Source organism: Notolepis coatsorum (assembly GCF_963971535.1).
Source record: "Notolepis coatsorum genome assembly, chromosome: 6".
NCBI lineage: Eukaryota > Metazoa > Chordata > Actinopteri > Aulopiformes > Paralepididae > Notolepis > Notolepis coatsorum.
Genome location: NC_140170.1, coordinates 7,482,936 through 7,504,588, shown reverse-complemented (window position 1 = coordinate 7,504,588; position 21,653 = coordinate 7,482,936). Strand labels below are relative to the sequence as shown.

The following is a 21,653-nucleotide window of genomic DNA, read 5'->3' as shown; positions in this document are numbered from 1 at the left end:
ATAATGTGGCAGTTGATGTGGCCACCAGTGGTTGGAGCCCAGCCTCAAAACGGCTTAAGATCTTGAAGTAGAAAAATGCTGTTTTTGAGTACTTGATTAGAAATACAAAACAATGAATTTTTTGGAAAAGAAAACTTACAGAGGTGTTCCATAGACTCACAGGAATTGTGTAAAAGTGCCCAAATAGTGAAAGAAATAGTAAAATAGTTCCCCTTTAATATCGCAGTGGAACTCTGAACCGAGAATGTGCTGCCGCGAGCCACATGGCTGAGCTCTGGTGTCCGCTGGAGCAAGCCAGAGACAGCCGGCGATGCGATATTTTATTTGTTTGTCATGACAAACCAATTACATAATCCAACATATGTGTAAAGGCACAACATATTCCAGTTAACGGTATCTTTTTTAAATTATTCGTTACGGCGTAGTCAATACTTCCATGCGTATAAATTGAGGAAGGCAGGGACCTCTGCCGCTCTGGTGCGCGCTGCAACACAGTAACCACTACACCTCCCTATACACCAGGAAGTAACCACTACACCTCCCTATAGACCAGGAAGTAACCACTACACCTGCCGCTCTGGTGCGCGCTGCAACACAACACACAGCAGAGCGGCAGCGTCACGTGGGGGTCGCGGCCAATCAGAGGAACCCGGAAACCGAACTCCGTTGCGGAAAGCATACACGCGTCCGGGGAACGCATGCTGCCCATATATGGGTGTGAGAGGATAAGGGGTGAGTGAGGCTTCCGTCGTGAATGTGGGGGAGGATGAGGAGGAGTGAAGAAGGCTCTCGCCGTGACTATGACACAGTGTCATTAAATAAAACACTGTTCAATGAAATGCCACCATGTGTTTTTCTTTTCTTTCTGCAGTGAACGGTCGGGGGCCAGCTCATACCTTATACACTGACTGCACTTAAGCAAATAACCCATCTGGAACCTTTTGTTTGCTATTTTATTGAAATTATGTTTTTAAGTTGCCGGAAATTAAAGTAAATGGCTTCTTCTTTTTTTGCACATTTCTTTGCCTCCTGGACGGGGGGGGGGGGGGGCACAGCCGGACCATCCCCTAGTTGTGACTCAGCCCCCCTCCAGACCACCCCCTAGTTGTGACTCAGCCCCCCTCCAGACCCCCCTCTAGTTGTGACTCAACCCCCCTCCAGACCCCCCTCTAGTTGTGACTCAGCCCCCCTCCAGACTTGTGTTGTACATGATGCAGTATACAGTATACAGTATTATACAGTATGAAAACTAACTGTCAGGTCATATATGTGAGACTGTGCTGAAAAAAAGGATACCAAACATAACATGGTAAAACATTTTAAAATGGGAATTATACAATTTAAATCAAAATTTGCTAAAACATTGAAAATATCCAACTCCGAAGAGCCTAGGCATTGTCCAACTAACACCTCTCCCGAAGGCTAACCGCCGGCCATGTCCGCCTCCACTCGTTCAACTTTCTACTGAATGTACAGCGAGGAAACTAGTATCTGGAGAATGCTCCGTGAAGCAAAGACACACAAAAAAAAAGGAGAAATCGAGAAGTTGGGTCATTTTCCTATTTATTGACTTAATACAATCAGAATTCTTGTTGCAGCTGTTGACTGTATAAATGGGCGAGTTATATACAAATGCACCCCCTGCAGTTGTTATGAACAGTGACATTAGCTATAGACAGTGTTGGTTGCTGTAATTAAACGAATTACAATTTAACTTTTTTCTTATTTCTGCTCATTGAATAGTAAACTCCAGATGTTTGTTTTTTTTAGTTCAAGAGTTTTAAAAGAAAAGGATTTGCCCATCACCTTTCCACAGAGTTCACACACTAATATGAAGCACTCTTCTTTAAATAATGTTTGCTGTGATTTGAAGCTTTTCTACAGTTGCATGTTTTGTTTTTGTTTAAACTTTTTCCTGTTATACCTGCAGTTATGTAGGCAATGTTGAATCACAAATAAGAATACAAATACAGTCAGGGATATACATTCTAAAATATGTATATAGATTCTAAAATATGTATATACATTCTAAAATATACAGCCAAAATATACAGTAATATACAGTAAAATGTACAGTAATACATGTATGTATATATATGTATAGCACAGTGGCGCGTTGTATAGTCAGAATGAAGGCAAGCGGATCATCAAATGTTTTGTGCTCAGCATTTACTTAGATAGATTAGCATACTGTACCTTATGTGTATACTGTATACTTCGTTCATCAGAGCATACATTTAGCATTCTTAGCATTTAGCGTATTAGATTATATATATATTAGATTAGATAGTAGTTATTAGATTATATACTGTATATATATTGTATATATTTATTCTATAGGGCAAATATAACTGAGAGGGCATACATACCCTCCTCTTGCACCTTGACCTTTTTACACCGCCTACTTGCCCTTATGCACATGTCCAGAGTTAATTGTTATATTGTTTACACTGCCTATTTTTATTCTATTTGTATATTTACTTCTACACTGTACTATAATTATATGACCTGTACCATGTCTTCTGCTACCTGTACCCCCCCCCCCCCCTCCTGCTATGCTGTCTGGATTTCCCCAAGGGGGTAAAAAAAAATAAAAATAAAATATCTTATCGTATCTTATTTAGCAGTCACTCCATTGTGCTCCTACTGGTCTGCAGCGGCCATATGACCTGTGTCTGAGGCTTCACCAGCATCTGCTGTGTGGACGTGTTCTGTTCTAATGATGTGTCCATTATCCTCACAGCTCCTCACAGCATCTGAATGTTTATGTTTAATTACAGACCTAACCCTTAGTTAAGTCACACCTAACCCTTTAGTTAAGTCACACCTAACCCTTAGTAAGCCTTGAGTCATGAGGCTGAGTACAGGGCTCTGGTGGAGAGCTTCGTAGGGTGGTCCGACAGCAACCACCTCCAACTCAACGTCAGCAAGACAAAGGAGCTGGTGGTGGACTACCGGAGAGGCAGGAAGGGTCCCCCTTCTCCCATAATCCTCGGAGGGGAGGAGGTAGAGATGGTGGAGTCCTACACGTTCCTTGGAGTTCACCTGAACGAAAAACTGGACTGGTCGGACAACACTGAGGCCCTCTACAGGAAGGGACAGAGCAGGCTGTTCTTCCTGAGGAGACTCAGGTCGTTTGACGTGTGCAGCCGACTGCTGCTATCTTTCTACCAGTCGGTTGTAGCCAGCGTCCTCTTTTTTGCTGTGGTGTGCTGGGGGGGGGGGGGCAACATCAACTCGAGGGACTCCAGCAAGCCGAACAAGCTGGTGAAGAAGGCTAGCTCAGTAGTGGGTGGTGAGCTGGATAATCTAGAGGTGGTGGCTGAGAGGAGGATGAGGAAAAAGCTAGAAGCCATCCTGGAGAACCCCTCTATGAGGAGCTAGCCAGAATGAAGAGCACGTTCAGCCAAAGACTCATCCCCCCCGACACACCACAAACCGTCCTTTATACCGGCAGCCATCAGGCTCTACAACCAAGGGCTCGGACGGCCGGCTCTGCTGCCAGGAGAACTATCACTGTGTCAGAACTCGGGACGTGAGAACTCATATCCACCTGCACTCACTGGACTATCTTGTATTCTGTACTTTTTATATTGTATTTGTATTTATATTTTATATTGTATCTATTAGGGGTGTAAAGGTACACGTATCCGTACCGAACCGAACAGTTTCAGTGTGTACCGTACCGTACCGAACAGCTGTGTAGTGTACCGAACTAATACAACGGTATGTTAACCACTAACGACCGCCCACCGGGGGCTGTTTTTTTCACAATCTAATATAATTTTTATTTATTTTTCAAGACAATTATTAATTTCAATATAGAATATTCGTTGACAGCCCTACAAGTACAATTAGTTACTGCACACTACATCACCCCTGAGTGGAACATGGAAAGCCAAACTTTCCCCCACTGTACCGAAAACCGGTACCGAACCTCGACTTCAAAACCAAGGTATGTACCGAACCGTGGTTTTTGTGTACCGTTACACCCCTAGTATCTAGTGTATATAGATACTGGACTGTGAAGCTCTGTACCCCCCCCCCCCATGCTGCTTTGACACCTGAATTTCCCCAAGGGCAGGAGGGCCGGACTGGGGAAATCATTCAGGCCAGGAAATATAGTGCGAAATATAGCCCCAGTCAGGCCACTTTTTAAGCGGGGGGTCTAGGGCTCCCCCACCAGGAACATTGACTGACCACTAGATGGAGCTCTCTGTACACTCTTGAGCATCCCGGAGAAGACTGACTAATCTCCAGTCAGGGTTGAGGTCGGAGTAATGGAATAAATGTAACTAGATTACAGTAACAGAAAAAGAAAAAAAACACAGATCACTTTAATTCTTTACAGTTACTGAAAATACATGACAATCATATTCCAGATACTTTTGACAAAGTTGGTGATTTTCTCTTGGATGTCTCAGGAAATTCTTTGAAGGAAACAAATACATTTTAGGCTGTGATATCTTGGATACAAACATAATTCTATACGTCGACAAATGTCTGCAAATAATTGCGGATGATGACAGTAATGCTAATATGCTAATGCTAAAAAAAAAAAATGCCACAAAACGAATGCAAAATCAACGGGGCCACACTCCACACAGTTTGTACAAGCGTTCAAATAAACGTGTAAGCCTACTTTGGGTACGCTGGGGAGTAGGTTTCAGCATTTACTTATTAGCTTACTGATAGCTTTATTGTTGCATCTTTGTCATATTTCTCAAATAAAAAAGAGCATGATTCTTGGGCCTCGCCCCCCCCCCCCCCCCCCCCGACCTACCTGTCAATAAAACACACAATAGAACAATACAGTACACAGAAACACAATAGAACAATACAGTACACAGAAACACAATAGAAACCAGCATAACAATGATGTATGAAAAAGGTGACAGTGCTGAGAGTGGTTCATATAAAAAGTGCAACAGTGGAATAAAATCAACGTAAAGTACTTAAAATACTAAATACATAAATATATACAATAAACTCTGAATGACTAAGTATTGTTCATGAGTCTGATGGCTCTGTAGTGTTTAACCTGCTCTACTGTACAGTAATATCATGCTCTATAGTGTTTAACCTGCTCTACTGTACAGTAATATCATGCTCTATAGTGTTTAACCTGCTCTACTGTACAGTAATATCATGCTCTATTAGGGGACTATTGTCCTCTTCAAAAACACCATACAAATATTATATGTTGAAATAATTTACCACTTTTTCTTTCATAAATCTTTTATTCAGTCCTGATCATAACCACCGCATATTCAATAAATTTTAACCATTTAAATGCCAGTGTGTGTGATGGCATCACAAATTATTGTAAACAAATGAAAACACATAAAAAGTAAAATATTTTCCAATATATCAAATGCAAAGTAGATTTTTCTGGGAGGGATTATTACAGGCATGTGTCAATGATTAGCAACAACACTGATTTTGATGGATTTTTTGTTTTTTTTGTAATAGTCCCGCCTCCACCAATCACATGTGCCTCCCTTTGTGTGTGTGTGTGTAAGGAGAGAGAGAGAGAGAGAGAGAGAGAGAGAGAGAGAGAGAGAGAGAGAGAGAGAGAGAGAGACCAGTCTTTCTATGGTCTGCATCCCCTTAACAATTGTGTGTATTGAGATGTACTGTATTGTACCCATTCTGCAATCTGTTAATAAAGTTTTCAATCAATCAATCAATCAATCAATCAATTCAATCAGATGTTACAGGCTGGTCTACAGCGCCGCCCTGTGGCCGGTGCCTGTATGGTATATACACACGTGTGTCTCACTACGTCCGGCAGGAGGAGGAGGTGTGGTTTGTTTACCGGTGTTTTCCAACAACAACACGGCAGCGTTTGAGACGCAACTGGACTCGACTCATTCCATTGAACAGCTGTAACCGAGGAGGAGAAGCCGTCGGTGTCGCTGCTGCTGAGTTTGTTATTTGACATCATCTCCGTGTTTAGTTACAGTAAACTGCTTGTATTCACATCTACTGAGTGCACATCATCAGATCTGTTGGGCTGCGTGGTGTCTGCAGCCACCTGTCGAGAGAGAGAGAGAGAGAGAGAGAGAGAGAGAGAGAGAGAGAGAGAGAGAGAGAGAGAGAGAGAGAGAGAGAGAGAGAGAGAGAGAGAGAGAGACATGTGCGTTTATTCAGCTCGTTACTATAATAATAATAATGATCTCAACTGCTGAGCGTTTCACCCACTGTTTGGGCTGCTTTACTTGAGATCAACTATGTAACTATGCTGCTGCCGAGAGACATCATTTAATCTCTTCTGAGGCGTCTCTCACCTGGCTCCTCGCCAGCAGCAGGTAAAAAGGTATCCGTGCTGCTGCTACTTTTGAACCGTGTTCCCTGCTGCACCACGTGGTGTCTGTCGAGCCCCTCGTCAACAACACTGTGACAACCTATAATTACTTGAAGGGGCTTAAACATGCTGATGATGATGGGTACCGTTGGTCAATTTGAAATAGTTTTGAAATGAATTTAGATTGTGCTGTTGTTGGTATTGAATCTTATAATGACACGACGACGTTTTCTGTACTGATTTCACCAGTTTGGCGTCATCTCACACATTGTCTGTCCATACAGGAGAAAGCATGGCCACAGACAGACAGACGGAGGTGAACGGCAGCTCAGCTCCTCCGGTCAAGGAGGTCGAAGAGACACGATGGACATCATCATCATCACCGGTGCTGCTGGCGGTGGGTGCACGGGGGACTGGGGGGGGGGGGGGGGGGGGGGCGACAAGAAGAAAAGGGCTGCACCTACTGCAGGATCGAGGGACGGGACCCCAGCCAGCGGTGAGCAAAAAGATATGATGTGTCATGCAATAGTCTTCATCCTTGATTTAAGATTAACATTAGAATAACATAGACAATCCAGATTAATAGTATAACCACACGTCTATGATAAAAACACACTGGGGAACAATACACCTTTAAAATGTTTATTTCACCTCATTGTCACGGTGTTTGAAAAGTAGATTATCACGGTGTTTGAAAAGTAGATTATCACGGTGTATGAAAAGTAGATTATCACGGTGTTTGAAGGCCTAAACCATTGCTGCAGTGGTACATTTCTCAATGCTAAAGATATCAGTGAGGAATATAAATATTTGGGAAACAGCATTTTAATATGGTCTGGGTTTAAAAATAGTGAACCTATTCTTTAAAAGCTATTTACAACAGCATATTTTTACAGGATATAAAACAGTTCAACAGTTAAAGTTAATTTGAGTGGCACCTCAATGCGTTGGCGCAATAGACGGCAGCCACATCATCCCCATATTGGCAGCACCTGAGATCATGTTCCCTGCACAGGACTTCTATAACCCAAAGGGATGGCACTCACTCCACCATGCATGCACCCTACAGGCTGTCGTCGAGGGAGGGAGGGAGGGAGGGAGGGAGGGAGGGAGGGAGGGAGGGAGGGAGGGAGGGAGGGAGGGCGGGCAAGGCTCTGTTCTGGGATGTGTGCTGCGTGGGCTTCTTCCCTGGGAGTGGATTTACATTTCATACCGTAACCATGGATGTATTATAAGAGCTCTTACAACACACCCATGACTAACTTAAACGCTACATATATATATATATATATATATATATATATATAAATGCTGTTGCTCTGGATATGCAATTGAGATGGTGGAAGGAAGTCTGTTTTGGTACATTGGTCATGGGTTAAAGGGGCAACGAGCGAAAAAAAAAAAAAAATCTGCGTTAAGCGTGGTTACGTGGTTAAGCTGCGTAATTTTTTCCCGCCCTTTTACTCTTTTTTTTTTTTTTTTTTTTTTAATATTATATATTGGTCTTTTTCCCCCTCCATTTTCCTCCGATTTTCTCCCATCCCAATGTTTTTTTTTTTTTTTTTTTTTTTTTTTATTATATATTGGTCTTTTTCCCCCTCCATTTTCCTCCGATTTTCTCCCATCCCAATGTTAGTCGTATGCCAATTCCCAGTCCCTTCCTGGTCGCTGCGCACTTACCCCCCACAGTCAGATCATCTGGGAGAGTGGAGGCTACCACGTGCTTCCTCCGACACACGTCCAGCCAATCACCGCTTCTTTTCACCTGGCAGCGCGGATTCTCATCGAGAGGGCGTAGCGTGTGGGAGGACCACACTATCCCCCTCGAGTCCTATCCGCGCTTAGCAGGCGCCCCGACCGAACTGTAGGAGTCGCTGTTTACAACGACCCGGACCCACCCCGCCAGCTTCTCCCACCCTCTAATACAGCCAATTGTATTAGTGCAGACGGCCAGCCAAGCTGGTGACAACCCCGGAGCTGTGAGCTGGGATGCAGACCAGAGAAAGTCTTTCGTCTTGTTTACATCCTGTGTGTGTGTGCGTGCGTGCGTGTGTGTAAATGGCTGCATTTATATAGCGCTTTACAATAAGAAAAAACGTGTGTGTGTGTGTGTGTGTGTGTGTGTGTGTGTGTGTGTGTGTGTGTGTGTGTGTGTGTGTGTGTGTGTGTGTGTGTGTGTGTGTGTGTGCATGCGTGCGTGCGTGTAAATGGCTGCATTTATAAAGCGCTTTACAATTTGTTCCTCACATTTGACCCATTCACTCAGGCGTTCACACACCGACGGCGGAGGCGACCATGCAAGGTGCCAACCTGCTCATCAGGAGCAATTAGGGGTTAAGTGTCTTGCTCAAGGACACTTGGACACACGCTGCCCGGGTGGAGCGGCAATCGAACCGGTAACCTTTCACTACCACACGACAGCAGGTTAACCCTTTCACTACCACACGACAGCATGTTAACCCTTTCACTACCACACTACAGAAGGTTAACCCTTTCACTACCACACGACAGCATGTTAACCCTTTCACTGCCACGTGACAGCGGGTTAACACTTTCACTGCCACGCGACAGCATGTTAACCCTTTCACTACCACACTACAGAAGGTTAACCCTTTCACTACCACACGACAGCATGTTAACCCTTTCACTGCCACGTGACAGCGGGTTAACACTTTCACTGCCACACTACAGAAGGTTAACCCTTTCACTGCCATGTGACAGCCTGTTAACCCTTTCACTACCACACGACAGCGGGTTAACCCTTTCACTGCCACGTGACAGCGGGTTAACCCTTTCACCGCCATGCGACAGCCTGTTAACCCTTTCACTGCCACACGACAGCGGGTTAACCCTTTCACTGCCACCTGACAGCCTGTTAACCCTTTCACTACCACACGACAGCGGGTTAACCCTTTCACTGCCACGTGACAGCGGGTTAACCCTTTCACCGCCATGCGACAGCCTGTTAACCCTTTCACTGCCACACGACAGCAGGTTAACCTTTCACTACCACACGACAGCATGTTAACCCTTTCACTACCACACTACAGCGGGTTAACCCTTTCACTGCCATGCGACAGCCTGTTAACCCTTTCACTGCCATGCGACAGCCTGTTAACCCTTTCTTTTTTTTTAAACTTTGGCCATTTCCCTGGCTCTTTTATACGTTTATCGCATTTATACTTGGTCAAGTTCGACCGACAGAAGCAGGCTAAAAGGGTTCAGATGGGGGGGAAGACACTCTGGGAAAGGCACGGCTGCAGTCCGGGATTCGAACTCGCTCAGCCCCAGATCCGTGCGAGCACGGTTGTCCACGGCGCTGAAATAGCACTCGCGGTACGTGGTGAGCTACTGGAGCTCCCACCTGTTAACCCTTTCACTGCCACACTACAGCGGGTTAACCCTTTCACTGCCACGTGACAGCGGATTAACCCTTTCACTGCCACGTGACAGCGGGTTAACCCTTTCACTGTCACGCAACAGCGGGTTAACCCTTTCACTACCACACTACAGAAGGTTAACCCTTTCACTGCCACGTGACAGCGGGTTAACCCTTTCACTGCCACGCGACAGCGGGTTAACCCTTTCACTGCCACCTGACAGCCTGTTAACCCTTTCACTGTCACGCAACAGCGGGTTAACCCTTTCACTACCACACTACAGAAGGTTAACCCTTTCACTGCCATGTGACAGCCTGTTAACCCTTTCACTACCACACGACAGCGGGTTAACCCTTTCACTGCCACGTGACAGCGGGTTAACCCTTTCACTGCCACGTGACAGCGGGTTAACACTTTCACTGCCACGCAACAGCGGGTTAACCCTTTCACTGCCACCTGACAGCCTGTTAACCCTTTCACTGTCACGCAACAGCGGGTTAACCCTTTCACTACCACACTACAGAAGGTTAACCCTTTCACTGCCACGTGACAGCGGGTTAACCCTTTCACTGCCACGCGACAGCGGGTTAACCCTTTCACTGCCACCTGACAGCCTGTTAACCCTTTCACTGTCACGCAACAGCGGGTTAACCCTTTCACTACCACACTACAGAAGGTTAACCCTTTCACTGCCATGTGACAGCCTGTTAACCCTTTCACTACCACACGACAGCGGGTTAACCCTTTCACTGCCACGTGACAGCGGGTTAACCCTTTCACTGTCACGCAACAGCGGGTTAACCCTTTCACTACCACACTACAGAAGGTTAACCCTTTCACTGCCATGTGACAGCCTGTTAACCCTTTCACTACCACACGACAGCGGGTTAACCCTTTCACTGCCACGTGACAGCGGGTTAACCCTTTCACTACCACACGACAGCAGGTTAACCCTTTCACTACCACACCACAGAAGGTTAACCCTTTCACTGCCATGTGACAGCCTGTTAACCCTTTCACTACCACACGACAGCGGGTTAACCCTTTCACTACCACACTACAGAAGGTTAACCCTTTCACTACCAATTACAGACGGTTAACCCTTTCAGTGCCACGTGACAGCGGGTTAACCCTTTCACTGCACACCTGTCTCACTGCACACCTGTATCACTGCACACCTGTCTCACTGATCGCCTGTCTCACTGCTCCCTGTCTCACTGCTCCCTGTCTCACTGCTTGCCTGTCTCACTGCTCCCTGTCTCACTGCTCGCCTGTCTCACTGCTCGCCTGTCTCACTGCTCCCTGTCTCACTGCTCGCCTGTCTCACTGCTCGCCTGTCTCACTGCTCGCCTGTCTCACTGCTCGCCTGTCTCACTGCTCGCCTGTATCACTGCTCCCTGTCTCACTGCTCGCCTGTCTCACTGCTCCCTGTCTCACTGCTTGCCTGTCTCACTGCTCCCTGTCTCACTGCTCGCCTGTCTCACTGCTCGCCTGTCTCACTGCTCCCTGTCTCACTGCTCGCCTGTCTTACTGCACGCCTGTCTCACTGCTCGCCTGTCTCACTGCTCGCCTGTCTCACTGCTCCCTGTCTCACTGCTCGCCTGTATCACTGCTCCCTGTCTCACTGCTCGCCTGTCTCACTGCTCCCTGTCTCACTGCTCGCCTGTCTCACTGCTCCCTGTCTCACTGCTCCCTGTCTCACTGCTCGCCTGTCTCACTGCTCCCTGTCTCACTGCTCGCCTGTCTCACTGCTCGCCTGTATCACTGCTCCCTGTCTCACTGCTCGCCTGTCTCACTGCTCCCTGTCTCACTGCTCGCCTGTCTCACTGCTCGCCTGTCTCACTGCTCGCCTGTCTCACTGCTCCCTGTCTCACTGCACACCTGTCTCACTGCACACCTCTCACTGCTCGCCTGTCTCACTGCTCGCCTGTCTCACTGCTCCCTGTCTCACTGCACACCTGTCTCACTGCTCGCCTGTCTCACTGCTCCCTGTCTCACTGCTCGCCTGTCTCACTGCTCGCCTGTCTCACTGCTCGCCTGTCTCACTGCTCCCTGTCTCACTGCACGCCTGTCTCACTGCTCGCCTGTCTCACTGCTCCCTGTCTCACTCTTACTGTCTCACCCTTAATGTCTCACTCTTAATGTCTCACTCTTACTGTCTCACTCACTCTTAATGTCTCACTCTTACTGTCTCACTCTTAATGTCTCACTCTTACTGTCTCACTCACTCTTAATCTCTCACTCTTAATGTATCACTCTTACTGTCTCACTCTTAATGTCTCACTCACTCTTAATCTCTCACTCTTAATGTCTCACTCTTACTGTCTCACTCTTAATGTCTCACTCTTACTGTCTCACTCACTCTTAATCTCTCACTCTTAATGTCTCACTCTTACTGTCTCACCCTTAATGTCTCACTCTTAATGTCTCACTCTTACTGTCTCACTCACTCTTAATCTCTCACTCTTAATGTCTCACTCTTAATGTCTCACTCTTAATGTCTCACTCTTACTGTCTCACTCTTAATGTCTCACTCACTCTTAATCTCTCACTCTTAATATCTCACTCTTACTGTCTCACTCTTAATGTCTCACTCTTACTGTCTCACTCACTCTTAATCTCTCACTCTTAATGTCTCACTCTTAATCTCTCACTCTTAATGTCTCACTCTTAATGTCTCACTCACTCTTAATCTCTCACTCTTAATGTCTCACTCTTAATGTCTCACTCTTAATGTCTCACTCTTACTGTCTCACTCACTCTTAATCTCTCACTCTTAATGTCTCACTCTTACTGTCTCACTCACTCTTAATCTCTCACTCTTAATATATCACTCTTACTGTCTCACTCTTAATGTCTCACTCTTACTGTCTCACTCTTAATGTCTCACTCACTCTTAATCTCTCACTCTTAATGTCTCACTCTTACTGTCTCACTCTTAATGTCTCACTCTTACTGTCTCACTCACTCTTAATATCTCACTCTTAATATATCACTCTTACTGTCTCACTCTTAATGTCTCACTCTTACTGTCTCACTCTTGATGTCTCACTCTTACTGTCTCACTCACTCTTAATCTCTCACTCTTAATGTCTCACTCTTAATGTCTCACTCTTAATGTCTCACTCTTAATGTCTCACTCTTACTGTCTCACTCACTCTTAATCTCTCACTCTTAATCTCTCACTCTTAATGTCTCACTCTTAATGTCTCACTCTTAATGTCTCACTCTTACTGTCTCACTCACTCTTAATGTCTCACTCTTACTGTCTCACTCTTAATGTCTCACTCTTAATGTCTCACTCTTAATGTCTCACTCTTACTGTCTCACTCACTCTTAATCTCTCACTCTTAATATCTCACTCTTACTGTCTCACTCTTAATGTCTCACTCTTACTGTCTCACTCACTCTTAATCTCTCACTCTTAATGTCTCACTCTTACTGTCTCACTCTTAATGTCTCACTCTTAATGTCTCACTCTTAATGTCTCACTCTTACTGTCTCACTCACTCTTAATCTCTCACTCTTAATATCTCACTCTTACTGTCTCACTCTTAATGTCTCACTCTTACTGTCTCACTCACTCTTAATCTCTCACTCTTAATGTCTCACTCTTAATATCTCACTCTTAATGTCTCACTCTTACTGTCTCACTCACTCTTAATCTCTCACTCTTAATCTCTCACTCTTAATATCTCACTCTTAATCTCTCACTCTTAATCTCTCACTCTTAATATCTCACTATTACTGTCTCACTCTTAATGTCTCACTCTTACTGTCTCACTCACTCTTAATCTCTCACTCTTAATGTCTCACTCTTAATCTCTCACTCTTAATCTCTCACTCTTAATGTCTCACTCTTACTGTCTCACTCACTCTTAATCTCTCACTCTTAATCTCTCACTCTTAATATCTCACTCTTACTGTCTCACTCTTAATGTCTCACTCTTACTGTCTCACTCTTACTGTCTCACTCACTCTTAATCTCTCACTCTTAATGTCTCACTCTTAATCTCTCACTCTTAATGTCTCACTCTTACTGTCTCACTCTTACTGTCTCACTCACTCTTAATCTCTCACTCTTAATGTCTCACTCTTAATCTCTCACTCTTAATGTCTCACTCTTAATGTCTCACTCTTACTGTCTCACTCACTCTTAATCTCTCACTCTTAATATATCACTCTTACTGTCTCACTCACTCTTAATGTCTCACTCTTAATCTCTCACTCTTAATGTCTCACTCTTACTGTCTCACTCACTCTTAATGTCTCACTCTTAATGTCTCACTATTAATGTCTCACTCTTAATGTCTCACTCTTACTGTCTCACTCTTAATGTCTCACTCACTCTTAATCTCTCACTCTTAATCTCTCACTCTTACTCTCTCACTCTTAATGTCTCACTCTTACTGTCTCACTCTTAATGTCTCACTCTTAATCTCTCACTCTTAATATATCACTCTTACTGTCTCACTCTTAATGTCTCACTCTTACTGTCTCACTCACTCTTAATGTCTCACTCTTAATGTCTCACTCTTAATGTCTCACTCTTACTGTCTCACTCTTAATGTCTCACTCTTACTGTCTCACTCACTCTTAATATCTCACTCTTAATATATCACTCTTACTGTCTCACTCTTAATGTCTCACTCTTACTGTCTCACTCACTCTTAATGTCTCACTCTTAATCTCTCACTCTTAATGTCTCACTCTTAATGTCTCACTCTTACTGTCTCACTCACTCTTAATCTCTCACTCTTAATCTCTCACTATTAATGTCTCACTCTTAATGTCTCACTCTTACTGTCTCACTCTTAATGTCTCACTCACTCTTAATCTCTCACTCTTAATCTCTCACTCTTAATCTCTCACTCTTAATGTCTCACTCTTACTGTCTCACTCACTCTTAATCTCTCACTCTTAATGTCTCACTCTTAATCTCTCACTCTTAATGTCTCACTCTTAATGTCTCACTCACTCTTAATGTCTCACTCTTAATGTCTCACTCTTAATGTCTCACTCACTCTTAATCTCTCACTCTTAATATCTCACTCTTAATATCTCACTCTTACTGTCTCACTCTTAATGTCTCACTCTTACTGTCTCACTCACTCTTAATCTCTCACTCTTAATGTCTCACTCTTAATCTCTCACTCTTAATGTCTCACTCTTACTGTCTCACTCTTAATGTCTCACTCTTACTGTCTCACTCACTCTTAATCTCTCACTCTTAATCTCTCACTCTTAATGTCTCACTCTTAATGTCTCACTCTTACTGTCTCACTCTTAATGTCTCACTCACTCTTAATCTCTCACTCTTAATATCTCACTCTTACTGTCTCACTCTTAATGTCTCACTCTTACTGTCTCACTCACTCTTAATCTCTCACTCTTAATGTCTCACTCTTAATCTCTCACTCTTAATGTCTCACTCTTACTGTCTCACTCTTAATGTCTCACTCTTACTGTCTCACTCACTCTTAATATCTCACTCTTAATGTCTCACTCTTAATGTCTCACTCTTAATGTCTCACTCTTACTGTCTCACTCACTCTTAATCTCTCACTCTTAATGTCTCACTCTTAATGTCTCACTCACTCTTAATGTCTCACTCTTAATATATCACTCTTAATCTCTCACTCTTAATCTCTCACTCTTAATGTCTCACTCTTACTGTCTCACTCACTCTTAATCTCTCACTCTTAATGTCTCACTCTTAATCTCTCACTCTTAATGTCTCACTCTTAATGTCTCACTCACTCTTAATGTCTCACTCTTAATGTCTCACTCTTAATGTCTCACTCTTAATGTCTCACTCTTAATGTCTCACTCTTACTGTCTCACTCACTCTTAATGTCTCACTCTTACTGTCTCACTCACTCTTAATCTCTCACTCTTGATGTCTCACTCTTAATCTCTCACTCTTAATGTCTCACTCTTACTGTCTCACTCTTAATGTCTCACTCTTACTGTCTCACTCACTCTTAATGTCTCACTCTTAATATATCACTCTTAATCTCTCACTCTTAATCTCTCACTCTTAATGTCTCACTCTTACTGTCTCACTCACTCTTAATCTCTCACTCTTAATGTCTCACTCTTAATCTCTCACTCTTAATGTCTCACTCTTAATGTCTCATTCACTCTTAATGTCTCACTCTTAATGTCTCACTCTTAATGTCTCACTCTTAATGTCTCACTCTTACTGTCTCACTCACTCTTAATCTCTCACTCTTAATGTCTCACTCTTAATGTCTCACTCTTAATGTCTCACTCACTCTTAATGTCTCACTCTTAATATATCACTCTTAATCTCTCACTCTTAATCTCTCACTCTTAATGTCTCACTCTTACTGTCTCACTCACTCTTAATCTCTCACTCTTAATGTTTCACTCTTAATCTCTCACTCTTAATGTCTCACTCTTAATGTCTCACTCTTAATGTCTCACTCTTAATGTCTTACTCACTCTTAATCTCTCACTCTTAATGTCTCACTCTTAATGTCTCACTCTTACTGTCTCACTCACTCTTAATCTCTCACTCTTAATGTCTCACTCTTACTGTCTCACTCTTAATGTCTCACTCTTACTGTCTCACTCACTCTTAATCTCTCACTCTTAATCTCTCACTCTTAATGTCTCACTCTTACTGTCTCACTCTTAATGTCTCACTCACTCGTAATCTCTCACTCTTAATCTCTCACTCTTAATATCTCACTCTTACTGTCTCACTCTTAATGTCTCACTCTTACTGTCTCACTCACTCTTAATCTCTCACTCTTAATGTCTCACTCTTAATGTCTCACTCACTCTTAATGTCTCACTCTTAATGTCTCACTCTTAATGTCTCACTCTTAATGTCTCACTCTTACTGTCTCACTCTTAATGTCTCACTCACTCTTAATCTCTCACTCTTAATCTCTCACTCTTAATCTCTCACTCTTAATGTCTCACTCTTAATCTCTCACTCTTAATGTCTCACTCTTACTGTCTCACTCACTCTTAATATCTCACTCTTAATATATCACTCTTACTGTCTCACTCTTAATGTCTCACTCTTACTGTCTCACTCTTGATGTCTCACTCTTACTGTCTCACTCACTCTTAATCTCTCACTCTTAATGTCTCACTCTTAATGTCTCACTCTTAATGTCTCACTCTTACTGTCTCACTCACTCTTAATCTCTCACTCTTAATCTCTCACTCTTAATGTCTCACTCTTAATGTCTCACTCTTACTGTCTCACTCACTCTTAATGTCTCACTCTTACTGTCTCACTCACTCTTAATCTCTCACTCTTAATGTCTCACTCACTCTTAATCTCTCACTCTTAATGTCTCACTCTTAATCTCTCACTCTTAATGTCTCACTCTTAATGTCTCACTCTTAATGTCTTACTCACTCTTAATCTCTCACTCTTAATGTCTCACTCTTAATGTCTCACTCTTACTGTCTCACTCTTACTGTCTCACTCACTCTTAATCTCTCACTCTTAATGTCTCACTCTTAATGTCTCACTCTTAATGTCTCACTCTTACTGTCTCACTCACTCTTAATCTCTCACTCTTAATATATCACTCTTAATCTCTCACTCTTAATCTCTCACTCACTCTTAATCTCTCACTCTTAATGTCTCACTCTTAATCTCTCACTCTTAATGTCTCACTCTTAATGTCTCACTCTTAATGTCTCACTCTTACTGTCTCACTCACTCTTAATCTCTCACTCTTAATCTCTCACTCTTAATGTCTCACTCTTACTGTCTCACTCTTAATGTCTCACTCACTCGTAATCTCTCACTCTTAATCTCTCACTCTTAATATCTCACTCTTACTGTCTCACTCTTAATGTCTCACTCTTACTGTCTCACTCACTCTTAATCTCTCACTCTTAATGTCTCACTCTTAATGTCTCACTCACTCTTAATGTCTCACTCTTAATGTCTCACTCTTAATGTCTCACTCTTAATGTCTCACTCTTACTGTCTCACTCTTAATGTCTCACTCACTCTTAATCTCTCACTCTTAATCTCTCACTCTTAATCTCTCACTCTTAATGTCTCACTCTTAATCTCTCACTCTTAATGTCTCACTCTTACTGTCTCACTCACTCTTAATATCTCACTCTTAATATATCACTCTTACTGTCTCACTCTTAATGTCTCACTCTTACTGTCTCACTCTTGATGTCTCACTCTTACTGTCTCACTCACTCTTAATCTCTCACTCTTAATGTCTCACTCTTAATGTCTCACTCTTAATGTCTCACTCTTACTGTCTCACTCACTCTTAATCTCTCACTCTTAATCTCTCACTCTTAATGTCTCACTCTTAATGTCTCACTCTTACTGTCTCACTCACTCTTAATGTCTCACTCTTACTGTCTCACTCACTCTTAATCTCTCACTCTTAATGTCTCACTCACTCTTAATCTCTCACTCTTAATGTCTCACTCTTAATCTCTCACTCTTAATGTCTCACTCTTAATGTCTCACTCTTAATGTCTTACTCACTCTTAATCTCTCACTCTTAATGTCTCACTCTTAATGTCTCACTCTTACTGTCTCACTCTTACTGTCTCACTCACTCTTAATCTCTCACTCTTAATGTCTCACTCTTAATGTCTCACTCTTAATGTCTCACTCTTACTGTCTCACTCACTCTTAATCTCTCACTCTTAATATATCACTCTTAATCTCTCACTCTTAATCTCTCACTCACTCTTAATCTCTCACTCTTAATGTCTCACTCTTAATCTCTCACTCTTAATGTCTCACTCTTAATGTCTCACTCTTAATGTCTCACTCTTACTGTCTCACTCACTCTTAATCTCTCACTCTTAATCTCTCACTCTTAATGTCTCACTCTTACTGTCTCACTCTTAATGTCTCACTCACTCGTAATCTCTCACTCTTAATCTCTCACTCTTAATATCTCACTCTTACTGTCTCACTCTTAATGTCTCACTCTTACTGTCTCACTCACTCTTAATCTCTCACTCTTAATGTCTCACTCTTAATCTCTCACTCTTAATGTCTCACTCTTACTGTCTCACTCTTAATGTCTCACTCTTACTGTCTCACTCACTCTTAATCTCTCACTCTTAATGTCTCACTCTTAATGTCTCACTCTTAATGTCTCACTCTTAATGTCTCACTCTTACTGTCTCACTCTTAATGTCTCACTCACTCTTAATCTCTCACTCTTAATCTCTCACTCTTAATGTCTCACTCTTAATCTCTCACTCTTAATGTCTCACTCTTACTGTCTCACTCACTCTTAATATCTCACTCTTAATATATCACTCTTACTGTCTCACTCTTAATGTCTCACTCTTACTGTCTCACTCTTGATGTCTCACTCTTACTGTCTCACTCACTCTTAATCTCTCACTCTTAATGTCTCACTCTTAATGTCTCACTCTTAATGTCTCACTCTTACTGTCTCACTCACTCTTAATCTCTCACTCTTAATCTCTCACTCTTAATGTCTCACTCTTAATGTCTCACTCTTACTGTCTCACTCACTCTTAATGTCTCACTCTTACTGTCTCACTCACTCTTAATCTCTCACTCTTAATGTCTCACTCACTCTTAATCTCTCACTCTTAATGTCTCACTCTTAATCTCTCACTCTTAATGTCTCACTCTTAATGTCTCACTCTTAATGTCTTACTCACTCTTAATCTCTCACTCTTAATGTCTCACTCTTAATGTCTCACTCTTAATGTCTCACTCTTACTGTCTCACTCACTCTTAATGTCTCACTCTTAATGTCTCACTCTTAATGTCTCACTCTTACTGTCTCACTCACTCTTAATGTCTCACTCTTAATGTCTCACTCTTAATGTCTCACTCTTAATGTCTCACTCTTACTGTCTCACTCACTCTTAATCTCTCACTCTTAATATATCACTCTTAATCTCTCACTCTTAATCTCTCACTCTTAATGTCTCACTCTTACTGTCTCACTCACTCTTAATCTCTCACTCTTAATGTCTCACTCTTAATCTCTCACTCTTAATGTCTCACTCTTAATGTCTCACTCACTCTTAATGTCTCACTCTTAATGTCTCACTCTTAATCTCTCACTCTTAATGTCTCACTCTTAATGTCTCACTCTTAATCTCTCACTCTTAATGTCTCACTCTTAATGTCTCACTCTTAATCTCTCACTCTTAATGTCTCACTCTTAATGTCTCACTCTTAATGTCTCACTCTTAATCTCTCACTCTTAATGTCTCACTCTTAATGTCTCACTCTTACTGTCTCACTCACTCTTAATGTCTCACTCTTACTGTCTCACTCACTCTTAATCTCTCACTCTTAATGTCTCACTCACTCTTAATCTCTCACTCTTACTGTCTCACTCACTCTTAATCTCTCACTCTTAATGTCTCACTCTTAATGTCTCACTCTTAATGTCTCACTCTTACTGTCTCACTCACTCTTAATGTCTCACTCTTAATGTCTCACTCTTACTGTCTCACTCTTAATGTCTCACTCTTAATGTCTCACTCTTACTGTCTCACTCACTCTTAATCTCTCACTCTTAATCTCTCACTCTTAATATCTCACTCTTACTGTCTCACTCTTAATGTCTCACTCTTACTGTCTCACTCACTCTTAATGTCTCACTCTTAATGTCTCACTCTTACTGTCTCACTCTTAATGTCTCTAATCTAAACTAACTAATGGGGAAAAGCCTTGGTGAAGAGGTGTGTTTTGAGAGCAGTGTTGAAGGTGTCCAGGGGTTGGGGCGTTGCGGATTTTCTGGCGGGGGGGAGAGAGTTCCAGAGGGTAGGGGACGCCACGCTGAAGGCTCTGTCACCGAAAGTCCGCGAGCTGGTGCGAGGGATGGAGAGGAGACCCAGATCGGAGCTAAGACAGTTACAAGTCGACACACGGTGGTCAGAGATCATACTTTTAGATGCAGCGAGAGAAGGAAGAACCTTCAGCTTCAGAGTCAGTCGGAGGACATTCCAGGTGTTGGGACTTGGAAGCATCAAAGGAGAAAGCAGTTCTTCCTGGTTCAGAGCAAAACTGGAGGAACCCTGAGAACCAACCAGTCATTAGAACGTGTAGAATAGCTTCCAAGATTCCATTCCAACAGTGTTGTGATGTAAGAGGGAAGTTTACCAATAAATAACAGGGTTTGCACAAGGTCATTGAAGTTAAAGTGCTCGATTTTTTACCAAAAAAAAGGTCAAGGCCTGGAATCCCTTGAAAACACCCAATTTTTTAACAAGGTGCTTAAAAAGTCCTTGAAATTTAAATCAAAGAAAATGTGTTCAACCATGATAAAAAAAAAATCTGAATCAAGAAGTAATTGGTTTTAATTTAAAGTGTAACTAACTAATTGTCGGAAATTGGTTTTAATAAATATTGGATCCGATTTTCTTTCTATAAAAAACTGCATTTAAAAGTGAATTGGATCCTTTTAAATGCCCCTTTAAAATGAAAAATAGTGCTGGGAAAAGTACTTGAAAGTCCTTGAATTTCATTTTGCAATGTCTGTGGGAACCCTGAAATAATAAATAAACAAATACTAATGATACGTAGTTACGCCTTTCAACCAGAGAAGGCCATTCATCCTTTTCATAAAGGACACAGTGGTGGGCATCACACCTGTCCCCAGTAATACATCTGAGGGCAGGATGATGGACAGTCCAGAGGTTTAACAGTGGAAGCCGCAGCATGTCTATAAATCACAGCAAAACTGGTAAACCTTGGTTTTTATCCTATGTTTCCTTTACAGAAAAATACCTGCATTCTGCCAGAGGACTTGAGAGATTTCTATCTGACCACCGACGGCTTCATGCTCACCTGGAGCGTCAAACTAGACAGTAGGTATCCCCATCACAGCGTTATTAGTCACATTTCCCATTTGTTAGTAACTTAATACTTCACACCAGCCTCTTAGTAACCAGCTCCAACTCAACGTCAGCAAGACAAAGGAGCTGGTGGT

At 42.6% G+C, this 21,653-nt stretch overlaps 1 protein-coding gene across 1 annotated transcript in view; it reads left to right on the top strand.

Moving 5' to 3' along the window:
* Positions 1-6,599: 6,599 nt before the first annotated feature.
* The window catches only part of LOC311230766 (tubulin polyglutamylase complex subunit 2-like), a gene marked incomplete at both ends in the record, with an annotated part of 29,176 nt that continues 14,122 nt past the window's right edge, over positions 6,600-21,653 (top strand). The window contains 2 exons of the mRNA XM_084317125.1: positions 6,600-6,704; positions 21,444-21,531. Coding sequence (XP_084173251.1) covers positions 6,600-6,704; positions 21,444-21,531 — 193 coding nt within the window. The remainder of the gene's footprint in view (positions 6,705-21,443; positions 21,532-21,653) is intronic.